At 52.2% G+C, this 25,903-nt stretch overlaps 1 protein-coding gene across 5 annotated transcripts; it reads right to left on the reverse strand.

Annotated features, from left to right (window-relative positions):
- Nucleotides 1-1,611: 1,611 nt before the first annotated feature.
- Nucleotides 1,612-25,319, reverse strand: SEPTIN3 (septin 3). Of its 5 annotated transcripts, none has more exons than XM_043441290.1 (11): nucleotides 23,954-25,319; nucleotides 16,301-16,492; nucleotides 14,359-14,487; nucleotides 13,605-13,686; nucleotides 11,322-11,459; nucleotides 9,957-10,074; nucleotides 8,967-9,062; nucleotides 6,862-6,961; nucleotides 5,539-5,590; nucleotides 5,162-5,255; nucleotides 1,612-2,945 (listed from the first exon to the last, which is right to left on the reverse strand). In XM_043441290.1, the coding sequence occupies exons 1-11, from the start codon at nucleotides 25,302-25,304 to the stop codon at nucleotides 2,880-2,882; spliced, it is 2,418 nt and encodes an 805-aa protein (XP_043297225.1). In that variant the 5' UTR covers nucleotides 25,305-25,319; the 3' UTR covers nucleotides 1,612-2,879. The 5 variants fall into 5 exon arrangements, with proteins under 5 accessions (XP_043297225.1, XP_043297221.1, XP_043297222.1 ...); XM_043441286.1 differs by lacking the exon at nucleotides 23,954-25,319 and adding an exon at nucleotides 21,333-21,633; XM_043441287.1 differs by lacking the exon at nucleotides 23,954-25,319 and adding an exon at nucleotides 21,333-21,612 and having other exon boundaries at nucleotides 6,862-6,958.
- Between the last annotated feature and the right edge of the window lie 584 nt (nucleotides 25,320-25,903).

Genomic DNA, 25,903 nt, shown 5'->3' on the forward strand with positions numbered 1-25,903 from the left:
TTCCTGACCCAGGTCAGAAAACTGTTGCTCTTTGGAGAAAGAGTTCGAAACGATTCCTCACTTCTCCTGAGATGAGCAGCACTCTCTTCCCCCAGGGAAAGACTGAAATCAGAGCCGATTTTTTGTGAGGCAGCGTCCAGGAAATGGTGCAAGAGCTGGGTGAGGAAATCCAAGGGGGGATTTCGACCCTGAGTGAGTCCGTTCCAGCTCCAAGATGGAGAGTCTTTGTCTCTGTGTCTCCTGTCATACCTGCCCTGCCTCCTCCAAAGGGTGATTGTGAGGATCAGGTGATACATTTTATTAGAGTTGCTTTTAAGACTATAATGTGTGTTTGCTTATTTCCTTGAACTTCACCAATAGCACCAGAGGTCTTCCAACAAAAGGATGTTAACATCTGGATTACCTACCATATATATCATCAAATTTAAGATGTTGTCAGTTATAAAATAGGGGCTTCCCAGGTGGCTCAGAGGTAAAGACTGCCTGCCAAGCAGGAGACACTGGTTTGATCCATCGGTCAGGCAGATCCCCTAGAGAAGGAAATGGCAACCCACTTGAGTGTTCTTGCCTGGGAAATCCCCTGGACCAAGGAGCCTGGTGGACTACAGTCCATGGAGATGTAAAGAGTCAGACACAACTTAGCAACTAAACAACAGTTATAATATGCACCATTTTAAAGTGTAACTCTAAGGGGGAAAAGCTGCTAAATCAACTGACATCTGTTGTAAGATGTATCCTGATTTCAGAAATATGTATGTGTATACATATATTTTTAAGTATGACTACCATAGAAATGGTGTGAAGCAGTGGAACAAACATCACGCATTGCTCTGTAGGTCCTGTCCTGCACTGTTAACTAAGTATATAACCTTGGGCAAGATGTGATCATGCTTCCTAGACTTGTTTCCTTATCTGTTTGAAGAAAGAACTAGAACTCTTAGGTTTCTTCCAGCTATAATATTTTATGTTTGCCAAACTGTCTCTCAAATCTTCTCACTTTTCTCCATCTCCTTGAGGCTCCAATTCTGGCCTTCATCATTTAACTTGAATGACTACCAAGAGCCTTCCTCTAGTCTTGACCCCCACCATTCATTTATGCCTTAAGATCATCTTACAGAACGTTGAGGACCCAAACATAATTGCATATGGTTGTCACATTCAAATTCAGAGAAATAATGTGCAGTTAGAGTTGTGTTATTTGCTGGCTATAGAAGAGAGTGTAAACCTCATAGAGAAGAAGGACTGATTTAAGTTCAAAAAAGACAACAGAAAAGCTAGTTTAAATTCTTAACTCTTAAAGTCTTCAGTGCAAAATAGGCAGGTTTCTAGCAAGATGGATCCACTCCTCTCACAGCTTTGGTTTTATGCCTTTATACCACATCCCTCAAGGTCGTGTGAAAGATCTATAACTCATTTTGGATACAAAACTCCAGGGAATAATGCCTGGTGACCATCTTCTTGCCAACTGAAGATGAACAAAAATTTTCCATCTCTAATTTCTGTGTCTGCTTCTTACCAACATGGTCCTGTCTCACCCTCCACATGAGTGAGATGATGTAATAGCTAATTTGGCCAAGGATGAGGAGCACAAATAAAACACAGTTCAGACAGTTATTGTTTAAAGAGCAATGTTTAGTTGTACAACACATAAAGTCTAGCAACATTTACACAACCAGTTTGAGTGTCTGTTGGCTTACTTTCAATTGGGTAAATTAACTGTAATGTCACCAAAAGGTTGGCTGGGACTGGTAACATTTAAGAAATGGGTCGTTCTTGCATCCCCTAGGCTTGGGCCTCTTGCTCCATCAGGACTTGGTTGTAGATGAATGGCCCACAAGTCACCAGCCTTTGAGCAAGTTGTGTCCAGGTGGAAGTGGTTGGGCAGTGGGCAAGGGGTAGTCCATAAAGACACAGTGCAGGGGTGGGCAGTGGCAGCCGACATTCGCAAACATTCATGCATCTGATAGGAGGGCTTTGCCCTCCACTGGGGATTTTCCACTAGCCTACAGTAACCGACTGTGGCCAGGCTAATTCATTACTCACATTAATGGAGTAGGGGAGGGGTGGTGTGTAGGAGTAGCCAGGGTAGGTGGGAAAAGATTCCCTCTTATTGCTAAGTGGACAGAAGGGTGCTTTTTTTCTTCCTAGAGTTCACATTTCGTGAGCTTCTGGAATTCGGTATGTGTGTTTAGTTCTTATTTAAAATCTAAGGATAAGGAAGTCAACTCCAGGAATGTCTCTTCAGGAAAACCACCATTCCTAAATGGCTGCTATGTGGGGTAGGGAGGGTGTGTGGCTGCACTCTGGGCCAGTCACCAGCGGTGATTTTTTAAAAAAAAGTGATCCTAGCCCTTGCTCCCCCACATCTGGAGTGACCCATCCTTACAAATAAGCTTTAAGCAATGAAGAAGACACCCTTGTCCCACGTTGGGGCTCACACAGCTGACGTCAACAAATCCGACAAGCAAAAAAGTTGCTTTCTTGACCCTTTAAGGAAGTCAAGAGCAGCTCATGCAGATGAATGGACAGGGAGCAACGCCATATCCCTTGGAGATGGTTACAAGTAGCTGATATGGGTTTGCAAGGGCAGAAGAAGCTCTTGGTGAGTTCTTTCACCCTACGGATGGGCTAGGACCGGCTGACACAGACGATGGAGGAGGGCAATGCTGGCGGGAACTCCATTCCAACTGGGAGGAGAGGGGTGGTGTGGATAAATGGAAGCAGCAACTGTCCTAAAGAGGCAGCTGGCCCCTCCCATCTGCTGAGGGCTGAGAGGGGCTGTGGTGGTGGGCCCGACACGCACAGCACTAAAGAGCGCATGGCCCTGCAGCAAGAAGAGCTGAGAGGAATGGAGGGAGGAGCGGCGCTTGAAATGGCCTTCATTCGGCAGTGGGGCAGGGGGTGGCTGGCACGGGTGGAAGGACAGTGCCCAGGAGGCCTTCTCCCTGCAGGGGGGGTTGAGAACGGTTGAGGGTGTGGAGACCGGCAGCTGACAGCAGACATACAGAACAGCTTCTCCAGGGAGGCTGAGATCATGGTTTAGGAGCACCAAGCATTATTCTCCTATTCTCTTCCTCAGCCTCACCAGTGCCCCCCAACTCCCACCCCAGACCTTCCCTGTGAGGTCAAGGTGTCTAGTCCCACGTCTTCATATAAGCCAGGGGTCCCTCTTCTGTTGAAACTTAGCAACCTCTGGACTCTAACTCTGCACTGTTCTGCTCTGACTGGTGCCTAACCTGGAATAACTGTGTGGGTGAGGGAAGATGGGGGTTGGACTGGTAATGAGCTTCCAGGAAAGATTGGAGACTGTGAGTTTGGGGCCACTAGCAATCTGATCACCCACCTCTTTCTCCCGGTCTGCTGAATCTTGGTCTTAAGTCTATATGTTTTCCTAGCACCTGAGTGATAAGGGCCTATAAATACTGGGATTTGTAGAGGACCAGTAAAACACCTCGGGTTGGACCAGGAGATGAAACAGGAGGTTGTAAGAGGTTACTGTAAACTGTGTCAATTTTTCCCCTTGCCTGAGGCTAAATTGTTTCTCCAGCTTGAAATTTTAGCCACCTTACAGACTAAAGGAGAAAGAGTAACTTGTGTGTCAAACAACATGGAAAATATATGCATTAATAAATATAGGGCTGAAGGGGAAGGCAAGAAAAGGCTACATGTAGGCTTGTGAGTGTCATTGGGCATGTCTAAAGGGGTGAAGAAGAAGAAGTGCAGAAAGCTGAGAAAGACACAAAAATGCAAGTAGCTTCAACATGAGAAAGAGAATAGAAGAGAAGGAAAGGGAGGTCAAGTATATACAAGAAGGAGGAGAAACAGAAGCCAGCTTTAAGGAGGAAGACTCCTAATGGATAGAAGGGAAATGAGGTTCAAAACTGTCTCTGAAGCCAAACGACCAAGAAAGACAAACACTATATTGTTCTTGATACTTCTTTAGACTCAGTTCTGCTAGGACCTAACACCTAGAAAAAAAGGTTGTCTCACTTGACCAGCACATGTATTTCTTTAACCAGACAGTGGGAACCACATAGCTCACTGTGTTGGCTCCTTCACTGGGCTGCCCACAAGTTCAGGGCCCTTTTTCATCACTCAACTGCAGAAACTTTGTCTCCCATGTTTTTCTACAGATCTGATTTCCCTTGTAGTCTCCTTTTTTACTGTCCTGTGATTTTACTGGGGATGTTAAGTGGCCTAAAGTCACTTTTGGAAGTAAACTGGACATAAATCCTAAATATAGGAGTGCAGCTCAAGTGGATTAGGCTAAAAGGAAATGAAAGAAGTCAGAGGGGGCAGGACAAAGGAAGGAGGGAAAGGGGAGAAAGAGAGGAGGTGGGAGCAGAGGAGAGTGAGGCGGGGGGGCGGGGGGTGGGATATGTGGAAAGCAGCAGTCTGCGACAGAGACAGGTGGTAGCTTCTGGACAGTGAATGCCACACAGACCGAAGGGTAGAGCTCTCTCCTCCATGTGTAGGCACTAATTCTTCAGGAGCCCAGCACTGGCCAACTTTTCTGCTCTCCACTGATCTTTCTTTTCCCAAAAAGTCCTAGCCTCACCACAGATCACCGGGCTTACAGAGAGGGTTAAGTCCTCAACTCTGCCGCCGCCCCCCCGCACCCCCCCCCCCCGGCCCCAATCCCAGGTCAAGCTCCACAGACCGTCTTTGGAGAATCTCTGTGGTCCCTGCTCACAGGTGGGTTCAGAGATAAGAAAGCATTACCTGAGGCTCACCTGCTCCCATCATTTTTAAATGAAGCCTCCCCCAGACCTCTTGAGTGAGGCACACGCCTTGTTCTGGGACACAAGGAAAGGAGACAGATAATGGACAGCCATGGAGGAACCAAACTTACTAGGAACTTTCCAGGGAGGCAGTATAAATACCTCAGCCCTGCACGGGCGCACACACATACACACACATGAGCGCGCGTGCACACACACACACACACACACTCATCTCTCGCACACACACAACACACACACACACTGTAGACAAGATGCTCCACAATTACCAGACAGGCCTGTGGGACAGAGTAGAAAGGAAGAAGGTGGTGGGTGGTGGTCTGAGGATGTGTGTGTGTGGAGAAGTGGGTATGTGTGATGATACAGAGAAAGGGTCGTCATGGGTTACTGTCGTGGCTTTCCTCTGTGTCCACGCTCACCGGAGGGAGGCCTCCATTGTCATTAAGACGCTTGGCCCTGTAGGTCTCGTAGTGGATGTTGTGTGTTACTTCCTTGAGGTCCTGGAGGTGGGTCCTGAAGGACACAGGGCAAGAGAAAGAGGGATGAGATTAGGGGCAGGAGGAGGAAGAGAGGACCCACGTCTGAGGTCAACACGTCGCTTCCAGGGTCTGGACCCAATGACTGGGACCAGAGAGCCAATGACACCTCTTGAGCACCTTGTCCTTCAAGATGGGAGCTGGGACTGCAGCAGAAGCTCTGTCAGAGGGACCTGGGGACCGAGGAAGTGGATCTGAACAAGTGGCCCCTGGACCCCAGATAATTAAACTTGCCGTTGGATGGGAGGGGTGTGTCTTACCTGATGACAAAGTCTCGAAGCAGGGCAAACTCACAGTGGTTGAGGTTTTCCACTGTGAACAAACAAACAAAAACAGGTGGTCACTTCACTAATGCAGATACCAGCAGGTGAATTTCTGTTCAGGTCATGGACTAAGCCATGGGCCGGGCCACTGTCACCTTCCAGAGGTGTGCTCATCTTGGCACTCGAGTGCACTGGATTTTACTCATTGAACAAGGAAGGATTCATGAAGCAGTGATAAGGGCACAATACTATTCTAGACTCTGTGGAATAATATCTCATATGTAGTATTATAGTCCCCATTTTATAGGAAAAGAAACTAATACACAGGGAGTCTAAGAAACTTGCCCAAGGCCGAAGACACAATTTCTATCTTTCAGGAGCTTGTAATCTGATTGGAAGACAATAAACACACAGACAGAATAATCGAGCCATCTTAAAAAGGTCGTGATGGCTTGATAAATCTAATTCAACATAGATCGAGTGCCTACTAACTGCAAATCACTTGACAAAGACGATGGAAACCGAAGAGAATTAAGTCATGAGCCCTCTTTCTCATAATCTATGGGTAGGACAGATATTCTTATAATTTCATTCAATGCAAATAATGAGAAAAAGGCTATTTTTTTAAAATCCCAACAAAGGATAGAAAAATGAAAGACAACATGATATAATGGGAAGAACTTGGTGTTTTGTTTTTTTTTTTAATTTTTTTTTTTAGAACTTGGTTTTGAAATCAAAATATCCAGGTCTAAAATCCAGGTTTCACCACTAATAAGTCACATGATCTTGGGCAGGACACTTAACCTGATACCCAAGTGCCTCAGGGAGGATGATCTGAGAACAGTCACAAGTCACGCCTACCCTGCCCGCCTCCAAGGGTATCATGATGAATTCATCACTGAAGTGATTCTCTGAGAGCTCTCAGAATCACTGTGACCTTCTCAAGGTCACATCATTTCTAATAAAATGAAAATGGCAACATCTGAACAACCCTTCAGCAGTTTTTCAGATCATGCCTCCTTTCATGTGAAAACCTTTCTCTGGTTTTTCTGATCCTTATTAATCTCTCCATGTTCTGAGCTCCTTTGACCCTCGAGCTAGTGCCTCCCGGTCAGGTGCTAAATCCATCTTTTATTGCTTCCTGCTCATGAGTCTCAGCCTCTCAATTAGACTGTAAGCCCCTTACGGCAGGGTCTGACTGGCTCTGGCTGGCATTCATTTTATATCTTGCATCCTAGGACTGTGCCTTGACCTACAGATGCTTAATTAATAAGCATAATTGACTGGCAACCAGTTCTTCAAGAAGATGCATTGAATTACCTTCAATGATGCCCCAGGGAGTTTTTCTGCCAAGGACCCGCTTGCCATTCACTTGGTACTCCTTGTCACTTCCCACCACAGCGAAAGGCATGCTCTCCTGCTGACAAAGCAGACACATACGCATGTCATCCTTCTACTCTTTGCGCCTCCAAGAGTAGGATGGCATACGGTCCTGGGCCTCTAACCTTGAACTGCACATTTCTGAAGCTCGTTCAGTGATCCCACTGATGGCAGAGGCCAGGCACTTGTTTCTGAAAAAGAGCACTGGACTGGGAGTCTGAAATCCTGGGATCCAGACCTGATTGCTCCCCTGCCTGGCTGGTTAACCTCAGTAAGTCAGCTTTCCCACAACTGGAGAATGCTTTGTACTCTTTAGCACTTTTAAGAGGTTTGGTTTGATTTGGAACAACTCTGTGAGCTAGCCAAGAAAGACAGACCTCTTAGACAATATCCACCCAATGGACAACCAAAGTAATGAGTTTCACATGGTCTCCCACACTGGCAGAGGCCCATACCTGCTGCCCTGCCAGAGGTCAAAGGCCACTTTCTGACGTACCTAGGCTCCCCTATTCCAGCAGGTGTCTGTTCCCAAGTTGATCTGCTTGGTGTGTGCTGTTATTGCATTTGGATAAATTAACTATTATATAAGCTGAGGACCTATCAGTGTGGAGATCTGTTTCTTTGAAAATGGAATGTTTCAGAAAGACCTGATAAAGCTGAGTTCCTTTTGCATTAACAGTGGATTTAGCAGGACTTCCCTGGAGGTCCAGCAGTTAAGAATCTGCCTCCCAACGCAAGGGATGTGAGTTTGATCCCTGGTCAGGGAACTAAGATGCCACAGGGCTCAAGCGCCTCAACTAGAGAGCCTGCATACTGCAAATTACAGAACCCATGTGTTCTGGCCCCAACTAGAGAGAAGCCCGCACGCTGCAATGAAAAGCCTGCATGCCACAACTAAGACTAGACGTAGTAAAAAATGTATTATTATTTTTTTAAAAAAGCACAGAATTTAAATAAAGAGTGGACTTATCTCCAAAGAAGAGGCCTTGTCTCTATATAAAAAGAATGCTTAATGAACATGATGTGTTTTTGATATTTTAATTTAATAATTCAGTAAAACATCTATTTTAAAACATTTAAGATTTGTATGCTTCATTTTTAAAATGATTTCTTCAATTGATTTTTTCAATGAACTACCTGTCTCAACTACATCAGGCTTCTCCTAGGTTACCACACTTGATGGAGAAGGAGACTCAAGGCCAAAGCGAGGGATTTGTCCCAGGTTACAGTGATTAGTGGAAACGCTCAGACTAGAACCCAAGATTCTAATGAGGAATCACAGAACAGTAGAAGTTTAGAATTGAGAGGGATCTTGGAAATCATAAAGGTCAGGGGTTTCCCAGCCAGGTTTCATGAAGCCTTAAGATTCCCAGGAAACACCTCAGGGGCTGCTCAGAAGGTAGAGTTGAAAAGACCCTGATGCTGGGAAAGACTGAAGGCAGGAGGAGAAGGGGGCAGCAGAGGATGAGATGGTTGTATGGCATCATCGACTCAGTGCATGAATTTGAACAATTTCTTCTGGGAGATGGTGAAGGACAGGGAGGCCTGGCGTGCTACGGTTCATGGGATCGCAAAGAGTTGGACACGACTGAGCGACTGAAAAACAACATACTGGAGTCTGACACTTAGCTTTTTCTAAAGGGTTCTTCTAGGGGAGCAAAAGAGTCGATGAGCCACTCATCTAGCCTGATCTCTGAATTTTAAAGAAGGAGAAACTGAGGAGGAGCTCTGCCTGAAGCTTTTCCTGCCTGTATTCTTCCACCACCCCATACTCTGGTTTCACTTGGCCCAGTGGGGGAACCAGAGGCTTTTGTTGGCTCTGGGCATGAACAGGAGAATTTGGCTTTCTGGGTGCAGGATTCACAGCCACGGCCAGGCCCCCAGTCCTCATCCTCTCCCATGCCACTTCTGGTCTGGGTCAGGCAAGGTGGGGCAGGGAGTTTGGAAAGGGGAAAGCAGGAGGCAAAACAGAAGTGGTACATGATACATATCCCAGGGGGACCAAGGCGGGCATCTATGTGATGAACAGAGTCCTAGGCACCTACCCGGATTTTGTCATTCTCTGTCTTGTCCTCCAAATCCTCATCAAATTCCTTCTGGGGGTAGAATTCAATGCCATTCACTTCAAGCTCCTTTCGAACCTAAAGGCGGGCAGGAGAAGCATGGTAGCCAAGCATCAGGATTCAGAGAGGGCTATGTATGCATGGGCACGAGTGTGCAAATGTGTGCACACTGAAGCCAGAGGGGTAAATGGCAGTCCGGTCATCTTTGAACTCTGAGGCCCTGGGCAGCAGGAGGATCCTGAATGAATGGGCGCCCCAGCCCTACAGTTACCACTGCCCACCCCAGCCTGCCACGAGGAAGAATCAGGGGATGTGGTCTGTTCCCCTCAGGGTCTGTAAGATCAGGATCCAGACAAGCAGGACCACTGAGAACAGACTCCACGTGGGCAGTGTTCATGCCATGCTTGTTTCACGCCTCTTGGCAGGGAAGGAAGGTCCAGCTCGCCACCCGCAGCCTCTCCCCGTTTGTCCTCTTTCTTTTTTTTTTTTTTTGTCCTCTTTCAAAGCTCAGCTTAAGTCTCCTCCTCCAGGAAGCCACCCAGTGCTTTTCAGCAATCTCCTTGATGAAGTTTCTTAAAGGCAGCAACTGTCTTTATACTTCTCCGGCATTTCCCCAACCCAGTCCCCTGTGTGTCCAGCACAGGACAGAGCTTACGGAAAATAACGATAAAGAACCAGTAGGTGGTTGATTTAATTAGTCTCGTCCTTCAAGCAACCTAACAGTGTAGAGTGGTTTCTCACGTTCGAGGTGATTTATGCATTTAGTGGTATTTGCAGGTAAGTTTGGAGGGCGAGAAGACTGGAGCCGCACTAACTTCTCTTCTCCACCAGTCTCGCCTCTTTAATAGTTGAGTAGGAGCCGGGTGGGAAGTGGGGTAGGAGGTGGATATAGTAATAGAGGAGAGGAGAGGGCTTGGACCCGAGGGGGAGAGGCAAGCATGGGGACAGGAAAAGGAGAAAGGACCTTCTCACCCTTTGCTTGAATTCAGACTTCTCCTCCAGGGTCATGGTGTCAGCCTTAGCAATGACAGGGATGATGTTCACAACTTTGCTGAGGTGTTTCATGAACTCCAGGTCGAGAGGTCGCAAGCTGGGGCCCAGACAAGGCGGGGTGTCAGAGCCACCAGGCCCTCCCCACTCAGCCTCTGCCACCACTCCAGGGGCACCCTTGGGACAGGAGGACTGGGCTGGGAACTGGCTGGGTAGCCACCATCTCCCGTCTGCAGAACAGAAGCCAACTCTCTACCCACACGTGGTCTACCAACTCCCTTTCTCTCTCCCTTGGCTCTGGGGCATATCCTGGCTTTCTTTAAGCCCCACTCAAACCACTCCTTCATGACACCTTTTCTGACCTGAGATCTCCTTCTCCTAGGAACAGCCATGGCCTGCTGTCCCTACCCATGCATCCTCGTGTCATGGTTATACGTGTGTCTATTCTGCCTACGGGCAGCACTTTTGGACAGGCCTCCCCCTGGTCCCAAGTAGTCCTGCAGGGGTCCAGCTGGGGCCTGGCCCCTCACCTCCCCGAGGGCCTCTGGGCTCTGGGGCCCCGATCTGGCTGTAGTTTGAAGTCCACCAGACTCATTTAAGTCAGGCTGCCTGCTGGCCTGCTCTGACCTTGGGTCCAGGCAAAGGGAGGGATAAACACAAACCTTGCTGCCAAGTTCCTGACCTGCACCGTCGAAAACCTGCTGAACATCTGGCTCCTCCAAAACCGAGGGCCTGCCGCGCTGGTGCCATCGTCTCAAGAATGAAATTCTTGCCTAGCCACCGGGCTCAGTGACAGTTAGGAGACCTCCCCAGCAGGAAGGTGGCCTGCTTGTCCATTTGGATGGCTCAGCCCCACCTGATACTCACAACCAGAGTTCCCAGCATGCCTTGCTGATTGTCAGCCTTCATCGCTGGACACCTGGCTCCTCTTGCTGGGCTGGCCACCCTCCAAATGCCTACAGCTGGGTCCTCCCTCCCCACCTCCACCTAAACACCAGCCCCAACCCACTAGCCCGGGCCCTTGCCATCTCATCCTTCTTGCTGCCCCTGACCCTAGGCCTCTGAAAAGCAGGTATCTACTGAACAAACGAGGAGCCCTTTGCCCGCAGCAACCAACTTCTGTCTGCTGGCACAGTCATGCTAACACACGGATGGGCAGCATGGGGGCTGATGGTGGTCAGCTTCTCTCTCCTGTCAAGAATCTCTGGGGGACTCCCAGGGCCATGACTATGTGGGGGCCCACCTGACCTCCCTAGCTGAGTCTAGATATCTGTCATTCGCTATGATTGGGATCAAATGATGCAAACCAGAGGCAGGCCCAGGGACGGGGGCAGGACTGATACATACGAGTGTCCGGTCGGGGAGATGAAGTAGAGGCAGCAGTGGACGCGAGTGTCAGGGATGCGTTTCTTCCTGGCGATGTTCACCTCCTCCTTCAGGAACTTCTCGTACTGCTCATTGATGTACTTCTCAATGGGCTCCCAGCTAGAGGAGGGGGGAAGAAAGCAGATGGAGGTCCCAGAAGGACACGACCTGGGAGCTCCTCTTACCAGGGTCAGGAGTCAGGCTCTCATATCCGTCTCATTCCCTGCCTCCCGAGGGCTCTAGGTGACCTGTTGATTATTCTCCCTCGGCGCCCATGGATGGCTTTCCCTGTTATCAAGGGCAGAACTCCTCTGGGGTCCGAGCCCTCTGATTGACCTATGGGAACCTGCAGAACCCCACCCTGCTCCTGACAGCAGTGCACACTGTCCCCACATCCATCACTTATTAGCTGGGCCACTCTGGGCAAGTCTCTGCCCTTCTCTGAAGCTCTTTTCCCATAAGTGAAAAGAGAGTAACAACAGGTGCCTGGAGAGATTCATGTAAGAATTAGAACAGAGGTATAATACTGAACGGGGCTTCCCTGGTGGCTCAGTGGTAAAGAGTCCACCTGCAATGTAAGAGATGCAGGTTCGATCCCTGGGTCAGGAAGATCCCCTGGAGAAAGAAATGGCCACCCATTCTAGTATTCTTGCCTGGGAGATCCCATGGACAGAGGAACTTGACGGGCTACAGTCCAAGGGGTTGCAAAGAGTTGGACACGACTGAGGGACTAAACAACAACAACACAGTACAGAACAGAGAAATGGGACATAGAAAGTGCTCAATCCTGGCATTATAATAATTCATATTATAATCATAGGCGTACAATAACCCCAGCACAATAATTCATCATTGTCATGGCTGTTGCCGTAATAGTAACCTTTCCCTGTCTAGGAGTGTGTGGATAGCCAGAGAAGAAGGTGACCAGCCACTTTCTAAGATCAACACAGCCAATTCCAAGGTGTGTTGCTGACAGGCCCTATCTGTCTGGGGCAGCCCCAGGCTCCCTCACAGAGGTACAACTGTCTTCATCCCTGTCTGGGAGCAAACTTCTGCCCAGAACCTTCTGTAAAGCAAAGAATGTCACTTGCCATCTGGTTTTACAAGGATTAAGTCATTAGCCACTGTAGTCACTGACCTACAATATATCCTGGAAGGAACAAGATAAGGCTCTCCGTGCTTTGGGGAAACAGGCCCTTCAATAGTTGTATTTCAGGAAAAAAAAATTTGGACCCAAATTCTTGCACCGTCCCCTATTTAGAAAAGCACCAAAATCATTAACAGAGATCTCTATTCCTCTTGACTAGCAGTAGCCTTCTGCTGAGATGTATGCTTGGCTACACGCATCCCGTCAAAAATCACTCGTACACTGGCCTCCGCCCACATTTTCAGAGCAGGTCCTCCGAGCCATCTGGGAGGCTGGCTCTCAGGCCACAGGCCTCAGTGTGTGTGTGCGTGCGTGCTCAGTTGCTAAGTCAGGTCCGACTCTTTGTGACCCCAAGGTCTGCAGCCCGCCAGGCTCCTCTGCCCATGGGATTCTCCAGGCAAGAATACTGGAGTGGGTTGCCATTTCCTTCACCAGGGGATCTTCCTGACCCAGGGAATGAACCCACGTCTCTTGTGTCTCCTGCATTGGCAGGCAGATTGTTTACCACTGAGCTCCCTGGGAAGCCCTCAGTAAGAGTGTGAATAAGACCCAACTCAGAACTCTTACATTCTGCTTTTTCTTCTTTTTTTTTTTTTTTTTGGCTACACCATGAGGCAGGCACTGTGCATTCTGTTCGCAGCCAACACTTCCATCCTCACCTGGGCAGTGTACTTCCCCCCTTTTGGCTGGACACTGGATCCCCAGAGGCTCTCTCCTCATGGAAATTGCCCTCCCCCTTGTCTTCCTCCCATCCTGTTTGTCTAGGTGGCCAACACCTGGCCCTCAGGCCAAGCTCTCTGCCACAACCTTCAGGTCTGCCTGGGTTTGCACCCCAGTTTCCCCCGCTCCGTCACTCCAGCTCCTGACCCACACCCATCTCCAGGCAATGCCTCGGCTGACATTGCCTCTGCTCTGTCCCCTCTATCCTCACGCCCGGGCCCCATTTAGTCCTCTCCGCTTGCTTCCTGACAACCGCCCTCCCCTCTTTCAGCAAGTCTTGCCACTTAAGCCCTCAGCATGGAGGGCACAGATGGTTCTCAGTTTGAGTGAATCTGCTCTGCATTCAGTGTCTGCCTTGCAGTCTTTAGGGTGGAGGTCTCACACACAGGCAGACATACCAGTTTTCATTGTTGATCTGGTCTCCAAAGCCTGGGGTGTCGATGACAGTCAGCTTCATCTTGACACCACCTTCCTCGATCACTGGGGAGCAAACAGAAAAGGCACCCAGGGGGTCAGTCCTCCAGCTGACGCCAGGTGCCCCACTGCCTACCCGCTGGGGAGACCTGGGCTCCTTACTTCTACAGGACCAATGACTGGGAAAATCAAGTTCAGGGTCCTCAACACTTCAACACCTTTGTTCATACTGTTCCCTACACCTGGAATGCCCTCCTTACCCCTTCTGTCTGTCTAAATCTACCCAGTCTTGGGACTTCTCTGGTGGGCCAGTGGCTAAGACCTCATGCTCCCAATGCAGGGGGGCCCAGGTTCAACTCTTAGTCAGGAAACTAGGGTTGCAGACGTGAACTCTGTACACTGCAAAGAGTTCATGTGCCCCACTAAAGATCCCTTGTGCTGTAACTAACACCTGCTGCAGCCAAATTAAAAAAATATATAAGTATTTTTTTTAAATGAAAAAAAAAATCCACCAGGCTTTATCATCCCACTCAAATCCTACTCATTCCTCTGTAATTCCCTCACCCCCTTTTCTGGACTTACAGTCTAAAGAGTTGGCTCCATCGTGTTCAAGGGCTTAATTCTATTCTGTCTTCAGATTGTCTTTCATTTATCTCATCCCCCAGATGCCCCATTCTTCCCCTTTTCTGGCAGAGGCCCTTGGAACAATGCCCGTCAGGGTCCCTGCCGGGTTCTCACCATGCCCAATAGCTTTGATCTCCACCGTCTTGGGAATCTTCTCCTCCCGGTTCCAGCTGGAGGCCTTGCGGCTCACTTGGGATTTGAAGAGGGTGTTGACCAGGGTTGACTTGCCCAGTCCACTCTGACCTGCAGCAAGACAGGAGGAGGATGAGAAGGCCGGGAGACCCCAGGCCCAGCTCCCAAGCCTAGCATCTCTCCCCTGAGCTTACAGAATTCTAGAGCTGTGATTCAGGTCCTTGACTGAATGCTCACTGGAGAGGCTAGAGGCTGAGCAGGGACAGTGAGTGGGTGGGAATGCTTTCCTACTCACTGATGGAGGACCTGGGGAAACGTCAGTCGCATTGCACATCCTCTCCTTCTGGAGCCCTGGGAGCGGTGGGAAAGGGGCAACCTCTGCACTTGTGTACTGGTTTTCCATTTCATTTTTGCTTGACCTAAGTTTTTAGTCTTAAATCACACTTTAAAGACGGAATTACTTTACATACTGACACTGCACTTCTGAAGAAGATTTCAGTCCAAGGAAGAGCTCCACAACTAAAAGATAAGTGAAAACCACTGGTCTGAGCAGAGTGTTTCTCAAACATGCACAAGAATCACAGGATAATAAAGAAGGCTGAGTGAAGAATCGACGCTTTTGAATTGTGGTTCTGGAGAAGACTCCTGAGAGTCCCTCAGATTGCAAAGAGATCAAACCAAACAAACCCAAAGGAAATCAACTATAAATATTTATTGGAAGGACTGATGCTAAAGCTGAAACTCCAATACTTTGGCCACCTGATGCAAAGAGCCGACTCATTGGAAAAGACCCCGATGCTGGGAAAGAAGGCAAAAAAGAAGCAGGTGGTAGAAGATGAGATGGTTAGATAGCATCACTGACTCAATGGACGTGAATTTGAGCAAACTCTGGGAGATAGTGAAGGACAGGGGAACCTGGTATGCTGCAGTTCATGGAGCTGCAAACAGTAAGACATGGCTTAGCGATTGAACAACAACAAAGATGCTACATGGGAAGTGCTAAGAGATGAGTGGAGAAGTAGTACCAGACCAAGCTAGGAATTCAAACCCTTAAACTTATGAAGATTGTTAAGTAGGATGGGTGATGATGAGCTTTGCAGGCTGGAAAAATTATTCAGTCACTGGTAGACAATGGATTGAAGAAGACAGAGAACCAGGAGAAAGAGAAGTTATGTCATCACACACGCTGTCTAGTTTAGCCAGTGTGTTTTAGAGCAAGACGTGCCAGATGATTTACACTCTGGCCCAGATGTATGAGCAGCTCTGAGTCAGGTGCCGTGGTAACCCAGGGGAGTAGCAGCTTGTAGCCTAGGGTGCTGGCAGTGGAGATGGAGAGGGTAGACAGACTGGAGAGATATTTGTGAGGTAAAATTGACAGCATTTGATGACTGACTGGATTGGGGATAAAGAAGGAGGAAGAAAGATGATTCCCAGATCCCAGTTTCAGCAACTGAGAGAATATGTCACTGCGATCAAAGGCAAAGGTCCCTCCCTGCTCTTATATTCTGTGGCCCAGTGACCCTACTTAGTGACCAATGTCCTGAAAATTCTCTTCAAGCTTGAAAGCACTACCAAAGATCAGAAAGAAGACCACCCTTCCTCTGATCCTCTCCTAACTCTTGAAGGTGGGGAAGAACAAGGGTGATGCTCCCAGGCCTTGAACACAGCTATAGGGCTGCCTGTGTACAGACAGGGAGTGACAGGGCCAGGTTGACCATCGTCCACCCACATCTCCCACCCTCAGAGCAGCCAGCCTTGTGGGGAGAGAGGAGTCAGGCTTTTGTGATCAGCACGCTAAGATCTTTCCTCTGAGGAAGAGCTCATTCTAGAGAAGCCAGGGCTGAGGCCATCCTAAAGAAAGAGGTGGGATTCTAAAGGGTACTGCCTGCCACCAGGGTCTCCAGGGAGCCAACGGCCTCCGTACCGACCACCATGATGTTGAAGTCAAAGCCGGTCTTCATGGTCTTCTTGCGCATCTGCTCGATGATGGTGTCGATGCCAATGTAGCCCAGCAGGTTGGGGTTGATGCCGACGGGCTTCATGGGCACTGCCGGCTTAGGCCTGGGCTCAGGCACCAGCTCTGACATGGCTGCGTCCGTCCTGGTCTCTGGGAGCCCTGCAAAGCCAAGGTGGGAGAGGCGGGCTGAGGTCACGTGGACACCACAGTTTTATTCTCTGGGTACACAATTATACAGAGTTAGGCCTGGATGGGACCATGGATGTCCTCCAGTATAGGTATCCCATCTCACAGATGTGGAGACTGAGGCCTGGGGGTGGGAGGTGGTAGTAAGGGCTCGCCTGAGAACACAGAGCAAGTCAGATGCAAAATCTGGACCAGTACCCAGTTGCTGGGGTACTTTCAAATGTACCTCACTGCTCCAAAGAACCAGATCTGTGTCTCTAACCCAGGGGTTTCTTTGCCTTGGCACTACTGACATGCTAGGTCAGATAATTAGACTAGGCAGCTGTCCTGGGCATTGTAGTCCATTTAGTGACATCCTTGGCCTCTACTAGCTGCCAGTGCATGCTTAGTCACTCAGCCGTGTCTGACTCTTGGTGACCCTTTGGATTATAGCCCACCAGGCTCTTCTGTCCATAGGATTTTTCAGGCAAGAATAGGTGGGTTTTCATTTCCTTCTCCACTAATAGATGCCAGGAGTAGCTTCCAATTTAATGATCAAAAGTATTTTCAGACAGTGCCAAATATTGGCTGGCACTGCCAACAGCTGAGAACCACTGACCTAAGAGATGTCTGGGGTTATTCCAACCTGAGTCCTGCCTCACCCAAATAAAGGGCAAAGCAAAGACCTTTTAGGATTCTGGACCTAACATCTATTGACTGCCTGTCCCTGACCCAGTTGCTTTGTCTTTTAGAAAGCCGTGGGTCTGGGACGTCCCTGGTGGTCCAGTGGTTAAGAACCTGCCTTGCAAGGCAGGGCATGTGGGTTCGATCCCTGGTAGGGGAACTAAGATCTCACATGCTGAGGAACAATTAAGCCTGTGCACTGCAAATAGAGCCCCGTGAGCTATAATGAAAGATCCAGCTTGCCACAACTAAGACCTGATGCAACAAAGTAATTTTTTTTTAAAAAAGCAGCAGATGGGGCTCTACCTCAACTCAGCAGAGTGAGCATCACTCATGTCTCCCAGTCTCAGTATCACCTCTATTCCATGGGCATTGCTGCAAAGTAGGGGTCTCTGTGCCCTGAGGAGTCCCAGACAGCCTCCACACTCTATTTTTAGTTTTTAAGTTGTTTATTGCTTTCAGATTTTTTGTTTGGCTGCACCGCATAGCATTCGGCACCTTAGTTCCCCGACCAGGGATCAAACCCATGCCACCTGCAGTGGAAGCATGGAGTCTTAACCACTGGACCACCAGGGAAGTCCTCTACAAGCCTTAGTTTTAAATCTGAGGAGGAATAAGCCTCCCCTGCTGACCAATGAGGAGAGGATGAGGCCCAAGTAGGGGCAGTCACGGGCCTAAGATGACATGACATGCTGTGTTCTTGGCGTGGTGGGTAACAGGAGAAGGAAAGCCTGAGATCACAGCCCTTCCCCGGGGGAGAAAGGCAAACATCCTTCCGGGTCTGGCACATCATGGGTATGCTCATATACATGAGAAATCTGTGTGTTCCCTCATCAGGGCACTGTCCTCCAGGGTGGGTTTCGGGACATGGCATCCCCACTTCCCTCCCCATGAGACACGGGTGTGAGGTGACGTGGGAAGAGCCTGGCTCTGTGACTTGCCTTCTCCATGGCCTCGGGTGAACCGCCTGCCCCCATGCACCTGCTTCCTCTTCTGTAAACTTCTTAGGATAGTGATTAAGGCTGTGGGGAGCCCCGCATGTGAGATGCACCCCCACTCTGCCTCACTGCTGCAAACCCTCTTGGTCCTGCCCCTTTCCGGTTCCCAGTCATGAGGGGGAATGAAGTGGTGCATGAGAAAGCACTTGTTAAAGGGAGGTGCCCTAGATGCTAATTACCCAGCACAGTCACTGGACTCCACGCTCTCTGGAGGCCCCCTTCCAGCCTGGCCATTCTAGAATCCTATGGCTCCTGGTTACCCCCTGCAGGGTCTCTGGCTCCCAGGGAGAAGTGATGGAGCCGCATATGGGAAAGAGAGAGAGGGGACAGAAGCACCTCCCTCCCCCACCCGCAAAGCCAGCCAGGAGTCTGTTCTTGCACCCCCACCACCTGGTCCCTTCCCTGGTCCTGGCACGACTCTCTCTCCCCACTGGAAACCGTTCTTTTCTTGTCATCCGCGGGCACAGCCAAATCTGACGGAGTCTCGGGACCTCCCCAGGGCCTGGCGTGCTTCCCTCCTGCTTCCCAGGAAGTTGTTGCCAGCCAGGCGGCTCCAGAAGGCACCCAGATTGGCTCGGGCCTGAAGCAGCTGACTATCAGCAGCCTGGCCTGCGCCTCCACTCTGCACGTGGTTCCCGGGCCCGACTCAGCACACCTGCACTGGGGCCAGTGCCCCGATTTCCCTGTCCAGCTGCTCACCAGGCCGGTCCTCTTCATCCCCCGGACGCCTCTACGGCCAGCCCACTGGGTCGCCACAACCACTGTTGTGAGATGGAGCCATCTGTGTGCATGTGTGTGTTTTGGGGAGGGCAGGGTCTTACTCTACAGACCTGGAAATGAGTCTGGTATTTATTTACGGGAGTTTTTATAAGGGTTTTTATAAAGTCTATATCCTCACCCCAGCCTGCTTTGTCCCAGCCTGTCAATCGCAGCATCCTCAAAGACCACTCCCCAAATACAACCTGGTTTGGAGAAGAGGCCAGCTGACCAGATTCCCGGGCAACTTCAAGGGGCTCCAGCAGGCCATGAGCAGAGTCCACTTTTATTCCTCCATTGAGCCCCTGTTACCACCCACAGAGCTCCTGCTGGCAAGATGTCCCTCCCAACCACACGGCGATTACACGCCAGTCATGTGCTAACGACAGCCACCCATCAGCCACAAGCATTGCAAACCTGCAGCGGGTCACAGTGTCACGGCCTTTGCTGGAAGACCCTTTGCCCACTCCAGCCCCTGGAGACCTCCCACTCTTCCTTCACTATACAGGAAAGCCTCCGCTTTCCCATCTCACATGGATGCCTCTCTTCTGTGCTGCCTCAGCCCCCTGAGTACCTCTGTAGTCATTACATTCATTCATTCATTCACTCACTCACTCCATCCCATCTGGGCCATTCTATAGGCCCTCCAGTGAGAGCCGACTCCAGCCAAACCCTAGACTAAATGCCAAGGACACTGCTAGACCCCAGACAAGGTCCTTGCCTCATACTGTCTGGTGAAGAGACCTCCAGAGCACAGGGTGTAGACAGCTCCGAAGTTGATATCTGTAGCTCCCTCCTCTGCCCCTGCAGCCCCTCCAGGTCCGGCCATGCCAGCTCCAGATGGGCAGCTGGCCCATCCTTGACCCCCAGCCAGATGGCCTCCGGGAGCCTCAGTGTTCTCCTCGGGAAGACAGGGACAGTCCCGACCTCACTGGGTTGCTTTGATGCTTACACAAAAGTGTGGGCACGAACCTGGCACTGAACACATGCCAGTTGCCACCCTTCCTCAGGGCAGGAGCCACGTCTTATGGATTTCTGTGCCCCGATATACCTAGTATAACAAGGCATTCAGCAATGAATGAATGAATGCAAGCCTCACTCAGCAATATGAACGAATGAATGAAGGTAAGCCTCATTCAGCCATGAATGAATCAATGCAAGCCTCACTGCAAGGCCGATGTTACTCAGAGCCATCACCTTTCTCCTCCTTTGGATGCTGCTCCCTTGGTGGAGCGGCTGACCTCCAACCCAGCAAATGGCTCTTGGGTGGGCCCCAGGCACGGGAGACAGACTGTTATGAGACCTTCTCCCCCCTCCACAACAGGGATTGGAGGAAGGGTTCCCCAGGGGTGGGGAAGAGCTCCGGATGGGCTCACAGCCGGATGTAACTCAAAAATGCCATCCTGCCTACGGGGTTCCTGGGGCTCCTTCTAAGCTCCCAGCTTTCTCCCAGCCCTGCCTGCAGCACCTCCTGCTGGGAGCCACCTGCCCCAACCGTGCTCCGGGGAGAGACCCTGTCCACTCCCTGCTCAGCTCTGGCTTAGTCCCCACAGAAACGGCAACATTCTCCCCCCACCCCACCCCACTTCCCTGACAAGCAAGGGCCCTGGTGCTTTCTCTTAGAGGGAAATGAATGGGCTTTGTCTTTCTCCGGCCCAGGGACCCCACCCCTCTGCTGGGAAGGTGGCCGCAAAGGGAGAGGACCTTTCCAGAATAGCACCTGCCTTCCTGGCTTCGGGGATCCAGGGGGTGGGGAGGCTCTTCCTTCCGGAGCCGGAGATCATTCCCAACCCCCAGACCCCAGTCTTAAGACTCCACCCCCACCCCCACCCGCAGAGGCAATTTCAGTCCACCCCTAGCTCCAGCCCCTGGCGCTCAGCGGGAGAAATCACAAAAGCTATCTTAGTACTTTCCCATTCACAGAACCAAAGGGCCCTGAGATATATACCCCTTCCTCCATCCCAGTCCTCTGGAGGCCAACGAGTTCCCTTGGAGACCACCAGCTGGTGCCTGTCTCAGCGTGCGCCCGCCGCCCCTGTGTGTGGGGGAAGGGGTCTATGTGTCAGCGCACAGGTCTCTGAGCCCGGCCGTAGGTGGTCCCGATACCTGTGCGTGGTGTGCATGTGTGTGCACGTCTTAGTGTGCTCCAGCGCGCATCGCGGTGCCCGCCTGCGTGTTCGGGGGTCTCCGTGTCTCTCCGCCTTCCCGTCTGTGCATTTCTCCGGGCTTGAACATCTTGGGGAGTGTGCCCCCGTGTGTGTGTCCGTGCACATATGTCACCGTGCGTGGGCTCCTCCGCGCATCAACCCTCCCCCTGGTAGCATCTCCAGCTGGGCTGGTAGGGACCGCAGCCTCCGCCTCCCGGCGCGCGCTGATGGCCCGGCTGGCCTCCTTACCTTTGGACATGAATCCTCCTTTGTCTCCGTTTCCTCCGGGAAGATGCTCAAGGGCGCGGGGCTGCAAGGCTGAGCGGGACGCGGGCTCCTCCTGGGCCGAGTAGCCCCTGCAGCCGGGCCTCGCCCTTCGGCGCTCTCCGCCCACCCGCCCGGCCCGCGGCCCGGCCGCGCCGCCCCTGCGCCCCGCGCCGCCGCGCCCGCCCGAGACTTCGACTCCGTGGCTCGGCGCCGCGCTGCCCCTGCCCGCGCGCACCGATGCCGCCGCCGCCGCCGCCGCCGCCGCTGCCACCCGCACCACGTGACCCGCGCGCCGCCCGCCCCGCCGAGGGCCCCTCCCCCTCCCACGGCGTCGGCGCCCGCACCGGCTCTCCGCCCGCCCGCCCGCACCCGGGAGCGCGGGCACCCAGCGCCGGCTGAGCGGGGGCGCTGGGCCTCGCAGTCTCGAGATGCCGGGCGGCGGGCGGCGCCCCCATCCCATCCCTCCGCCCGGATCCCGCTCCCGGCCTCTAACTCTCTGAGGCTGGGGTGGGGCGGGGGCGCGGGGAACCAGTGACTGCTGCGGGATGCGGTGCGCGAGCGTGAGTCACGCGGTGGTTGGGATGTTGGGCTGGTTCCGTGGGGTTCTGCCCAGGCGTGGGTGCCGGTAGAACCCTGCCTGATTCAGGAGCCCGGGCCTGGCCCTGGGATGAGGAGCCCTATGACCTTGAACTGGTCAGGAACTTTCTTTCCTGGGCCTCAATTTACCGGTCGGGAAAAAAATCTTTCTTGCATTTAATCCACATGAATGGATAGCATATTGCCAGGCCAGGTGGGCACAGGAATGAGGACCATCGTTTATGTCCTCAAAGAGCTTTGGGTCTGGTGGGGTAAGACAGAAAGCTGGACTGTCCTCATACAGAGAGTGGGGTGTGCCCAGGGAAACTGTGGGTGCAGGCAGGTGGGCACCCTGGGGAAAGGGGTTTTGTAGGATTTCTTGGAGGGGGTGAGGGCCGAGACGGAAAGACAAATGTAGGTGGGAGGGAAGAAGGGAAATCATTCCATGGAGAGAAGAGGGCTGAGGTGAGGAGACCAGAGGTGAGAGCTGCCTAGTGCTGGGGACAACAGGGTTCCTGGGTGCAAGGAAGCAGGGAAAATTCCAGACAAGGATACAGAGCTAAGAGAAGTCCACAGCCTTGGGAGTCAAGCTAAGGAGCTGGACTTTAAAAGAAGATAATGGTGAGTCACCAACAGCTGTTAAGCAGAAAGTGCTCCCATGAGATGAGTCCCTCATCTCATGCCAGTTGAAGGGGGCAAGTGGCCTCGCAGGGGCAGAGGGATGGAGAGAAAGGGACACAGAGCCTGGGACTGAGGAGGTTGGGCCACAGAGTTGGAATCAGACTGGTTGGGATGAAGGAGAGAGAAAGAGGAGGATGCCCGGGTCTCTAGTGGGGTGGGGCAAGGGAGAAGTCAGGAAGTAAAGGGCTGCCTCTGAACCTGCCTGGGAGCTGTCTGGGCGGAAGGGTCTGGCAGGCCGCTGGCTGTCCACACCTACATTTCAGAAGAGAGGGCTGGGCTGAAGATGGAGAGAGAGCTGGAGGGAGGAGGGAAGACGAGAGCCTGAGTGGGCTCCCCAGACGGAGTGTGCAGAGTGCAGTGGGAAGGGGGCTGACAACCCCCAACCCCAGGTAAGCCACAGGACCAGATGCTTTCTGAGCATCTGCCAGACCCAGAATCTCTGAGCCTTTGCAAGGTTGGGAATGAGACTGCCAGAAGAATTCCAATCCCTGGGTTGCCGTTACCTTGCATGGATGCTTGCTAAGTCGCTTTAGTCATGTCCGGTTCTTTGGGACTCTATGGACTATTGCCCACCAGGCTCCTCTGCCCATGGGATTCTCCAGGCTCCTCTGCCCATGGAGTGGGTTGCCATGCCCTCCTCCAGGGGGCCTTCCCATCCCAGGGATCAAACCCGAGTCTCTTATTATACATCTCCTGCACTGAAGGCGGGTTCTTTACCACTACTGCCACTTTAGACATGCCAGCTATGTGATGTAGGCAAGTCACAGCCTCTCGAAGACCAAATGAACTTCTGGCCCTTGTGTTGACCTGTTTATAGTTCCGTGTAGGACTTCCAACATACAAATCTCCAACTCACCCTGTAGGACTACAGCGCTGGGGCTAGGGGACCAAGAAAGAATTCCAGGTAAGACACTTTTTAAGCAACAGCTAACAGCGCTCCCCCCGGTGGCTAAGACTCCAAGCTCCCAATGCAAGGGTTCTGGGTTTGGTCCCTGGTCAAGGAACTAGATTCCACGTGCTGCAACTAAGAGTTAAAATCTTCCTTCCCAGGACTTCCCTGGTGGTCCAGTGGTTCAGAATCCACCTTCCCATGCAGGGGACGGGGGTTGGATCACTGGTCAGGGAACTAAGATCTCACATGTTGCATGTGCCACAACTAAGACCCAGTGCAGCCAGATAAATAAACTAAATACATAGATATTAAAAGAAATGTCATTCTCACCTTAAAAAAAACTTCCCTCCCTTTCCAGATCTAGCCAAGCACAATCTATTTCCAGGTCCTTACACCCCTGCCCCACCCACCCACCGCGGTCCGGTGCCTCCCCAGCCCAGCTCTTTGCATTTACCTTTGGTTTCTCTGGCCCGGTCCAGCTCTGTGGCCCAGTCCGTGGCAGCATCTGCTGTAGGGTGGCCCAGGGCTGTGTCTGTGCTTTGGCTCAGCATTGATGGGTGGGTGGCAACATCTGGTGTCAGGTTAATGACACTGTCCAGTGTGGTCTCGCCAGCAGCCGGGTCTGGGGTGACTGGCACGGCTGGACCCATGGCTATGACCAACCTGCTTGTATCCAGAGCTGGAGAATTTGTAGTCACGCCCAGCTTGGCTGTGTTCACCAGCATGACTGTGTCCGGCCTGGCTGTGCCCAGCCTGACTGGATCTGGGGCTGCCCGTTCCATGGCTGCACCTGCTGTGGTTGTTTCTGGCTTGGCTGTGCCTGCTGTAGCTATGGCTTTGCCCACCTTGTCTGGGTCTGGGGTTACCGAGTCCATGCCCCCTCCAGGCTTGGTTGTGCCTGCTGCAGCCACATCCATAGCAGATCCCAGATTGGTATCCAGATCAGGGGACTCAATGCCTGTGTCCAGTCTGGATGGATTTGGTGTAGCCAAGTTGACAGTCAAGCCGGGTCTGTTGGTGGCCCTTGTGGATAAACGGCTGGCTGTGCCTGGCCTCTTATCCAGAGCAGCCAAGTCCATGGCCATCGTGGGCCCCGAGGTAGGGGAGGCCCTTTGGAGATGCAGCCGGGGTCTTGGAATACCCCTGCACCGGGGCTTGCCTCTTCCTGGAGAAGCTCTGGCAGGCATGTGTGCAGTCACTGGGACGGGGTGCCTTGGACCCACTGAGCCCAGCCCCGCAGGACCTGGTGGACTCGGAGCTAAGCGGGACTGGAACGGTAGAGTCAGATATGAACTCACCAAGGGCTTCTCCACTGTGGGCATCCTGCTGGGTTTGGCCAGACCTGGGTTCCCTGGGCCCTCAGAGTGGACCCTGTCCCCTGGCACTAGGGTCACCGATGACGAACCAACTGTGGGCAGCCTCCCTCCTCCGTGGGTGGCCACCTCCTTGCCCGGGCTGGACAGCTCTTCCCAGTGAGAAGGTAGGGGGCCCAGGGGCCGTGCCTGTCTGTGCGGATGGACTGTTAAGGAGATGGAGCTGAACTTCCTGGATGCCAGGCTCTTGCCAGTCTCCTGGGAGGACACGCTCCAGGCCCTCACCCCAAGGCCTGACCGGCTGGAAGCCTGCGGGATGTGGCTCGGGGGAAAAGCATCCAGATGGAAGGTCTTCCTGAGAACAGGGATGAGAGGCGACACCCCCCCGGGGAGCTTCGAGGGGCGGGCTGGGCGGCCCAGCAGGTGGCTACGGGAGAAGGAGTTTCCGGGGCCGGGGTCCCCATGCGGCTGCATCTCAAAGTCGTGGTCCATCCAGGTCTTCCACCTTCCCCTGATCAACAGAGCAAAGGGGCCAAGCAGGGGTGAGGTACCCGAGCCTGGAGGTGCCGGCCCTTCCCCACCTGTCCAGCCGCTAGCCCTCCTCTGAAGGGGCCTTATTTGGAGGGGGCGGTCAGGTCCTCAGTGGGGTACATGCATCCCTTCCTACAGCTCCCACCGCTGCATGCCTGCACACGCCACGCACACACACCGCTACCTGGACACCAGGTGAAGGTGGCCCCCAGTGAGCAGGCTGCCTGGCGTGATGGATGAAACCTCTCTCTTTACCTGGGCCCCTCTCTCTATGGACAGCTCCGTGGAGGTCACATATACATGTCTGGGGACCCCAGGGGAGGACAGTGGTTATTGGAGGCCTCTCTGTGTCTTCCAGAAGGAACCAGAGGACTCTGGGTTCCCACCCACAGCCCCCAAAATAGGAGTGCCAGCGTCCAGGTAGGAGGCCAAGAGACGACCCCTTTGGCTTGGGAACAGGGTCAGATCTGGGGCTCCTCCCAGAACCAGGGAAGAGCCCGGGGCTGCCTGCTGCTGGAGCCGAAATGAGAGCCGTAATTGGAGCTGAAGCAGGCCCTGGA

Source organism: Cervus canadensis, chromosome 21 (assembly GCF_019320065.1).
Source record: "Cervus canadensis isolate Bull #8, Minnesota chromosome 21, ASM1932006v1, whole genome shotgun sequence".
In the NCBI taxonomy this organism is placed as follows: domain Eukaryota; kingdom Metazoa; phylum Chordata; class Mammalia; order Artiodactyla; family Cervidae; genus Cervus; species Cervus canadensis.

Bases quoted from the DNA above. Each gene is read 5' to 3' on its own strand.
- SEPTIN3 (XM_043441290.1), bottom strand. From the start codon at position 25,304: ATGGACCACGACTTTGAGATGCAGCCGCATGGGGACCCCGGCCCCGGA. The intron at 14,488-16,300 runs GTACGGAGGCCG...GTCTTGCTGCAG, and splicing joins CTTCAACATCATGGTGGTCG to GTCAGAGTGGACTGGGCAAG. The intron at 10,075-11,321 runs GTATGTATCAGT...TCTGGGCCCCAG, and splicing joins ATCTCCCCGACCGGACACTC to CTTGCGACCTCTCGACCTGG.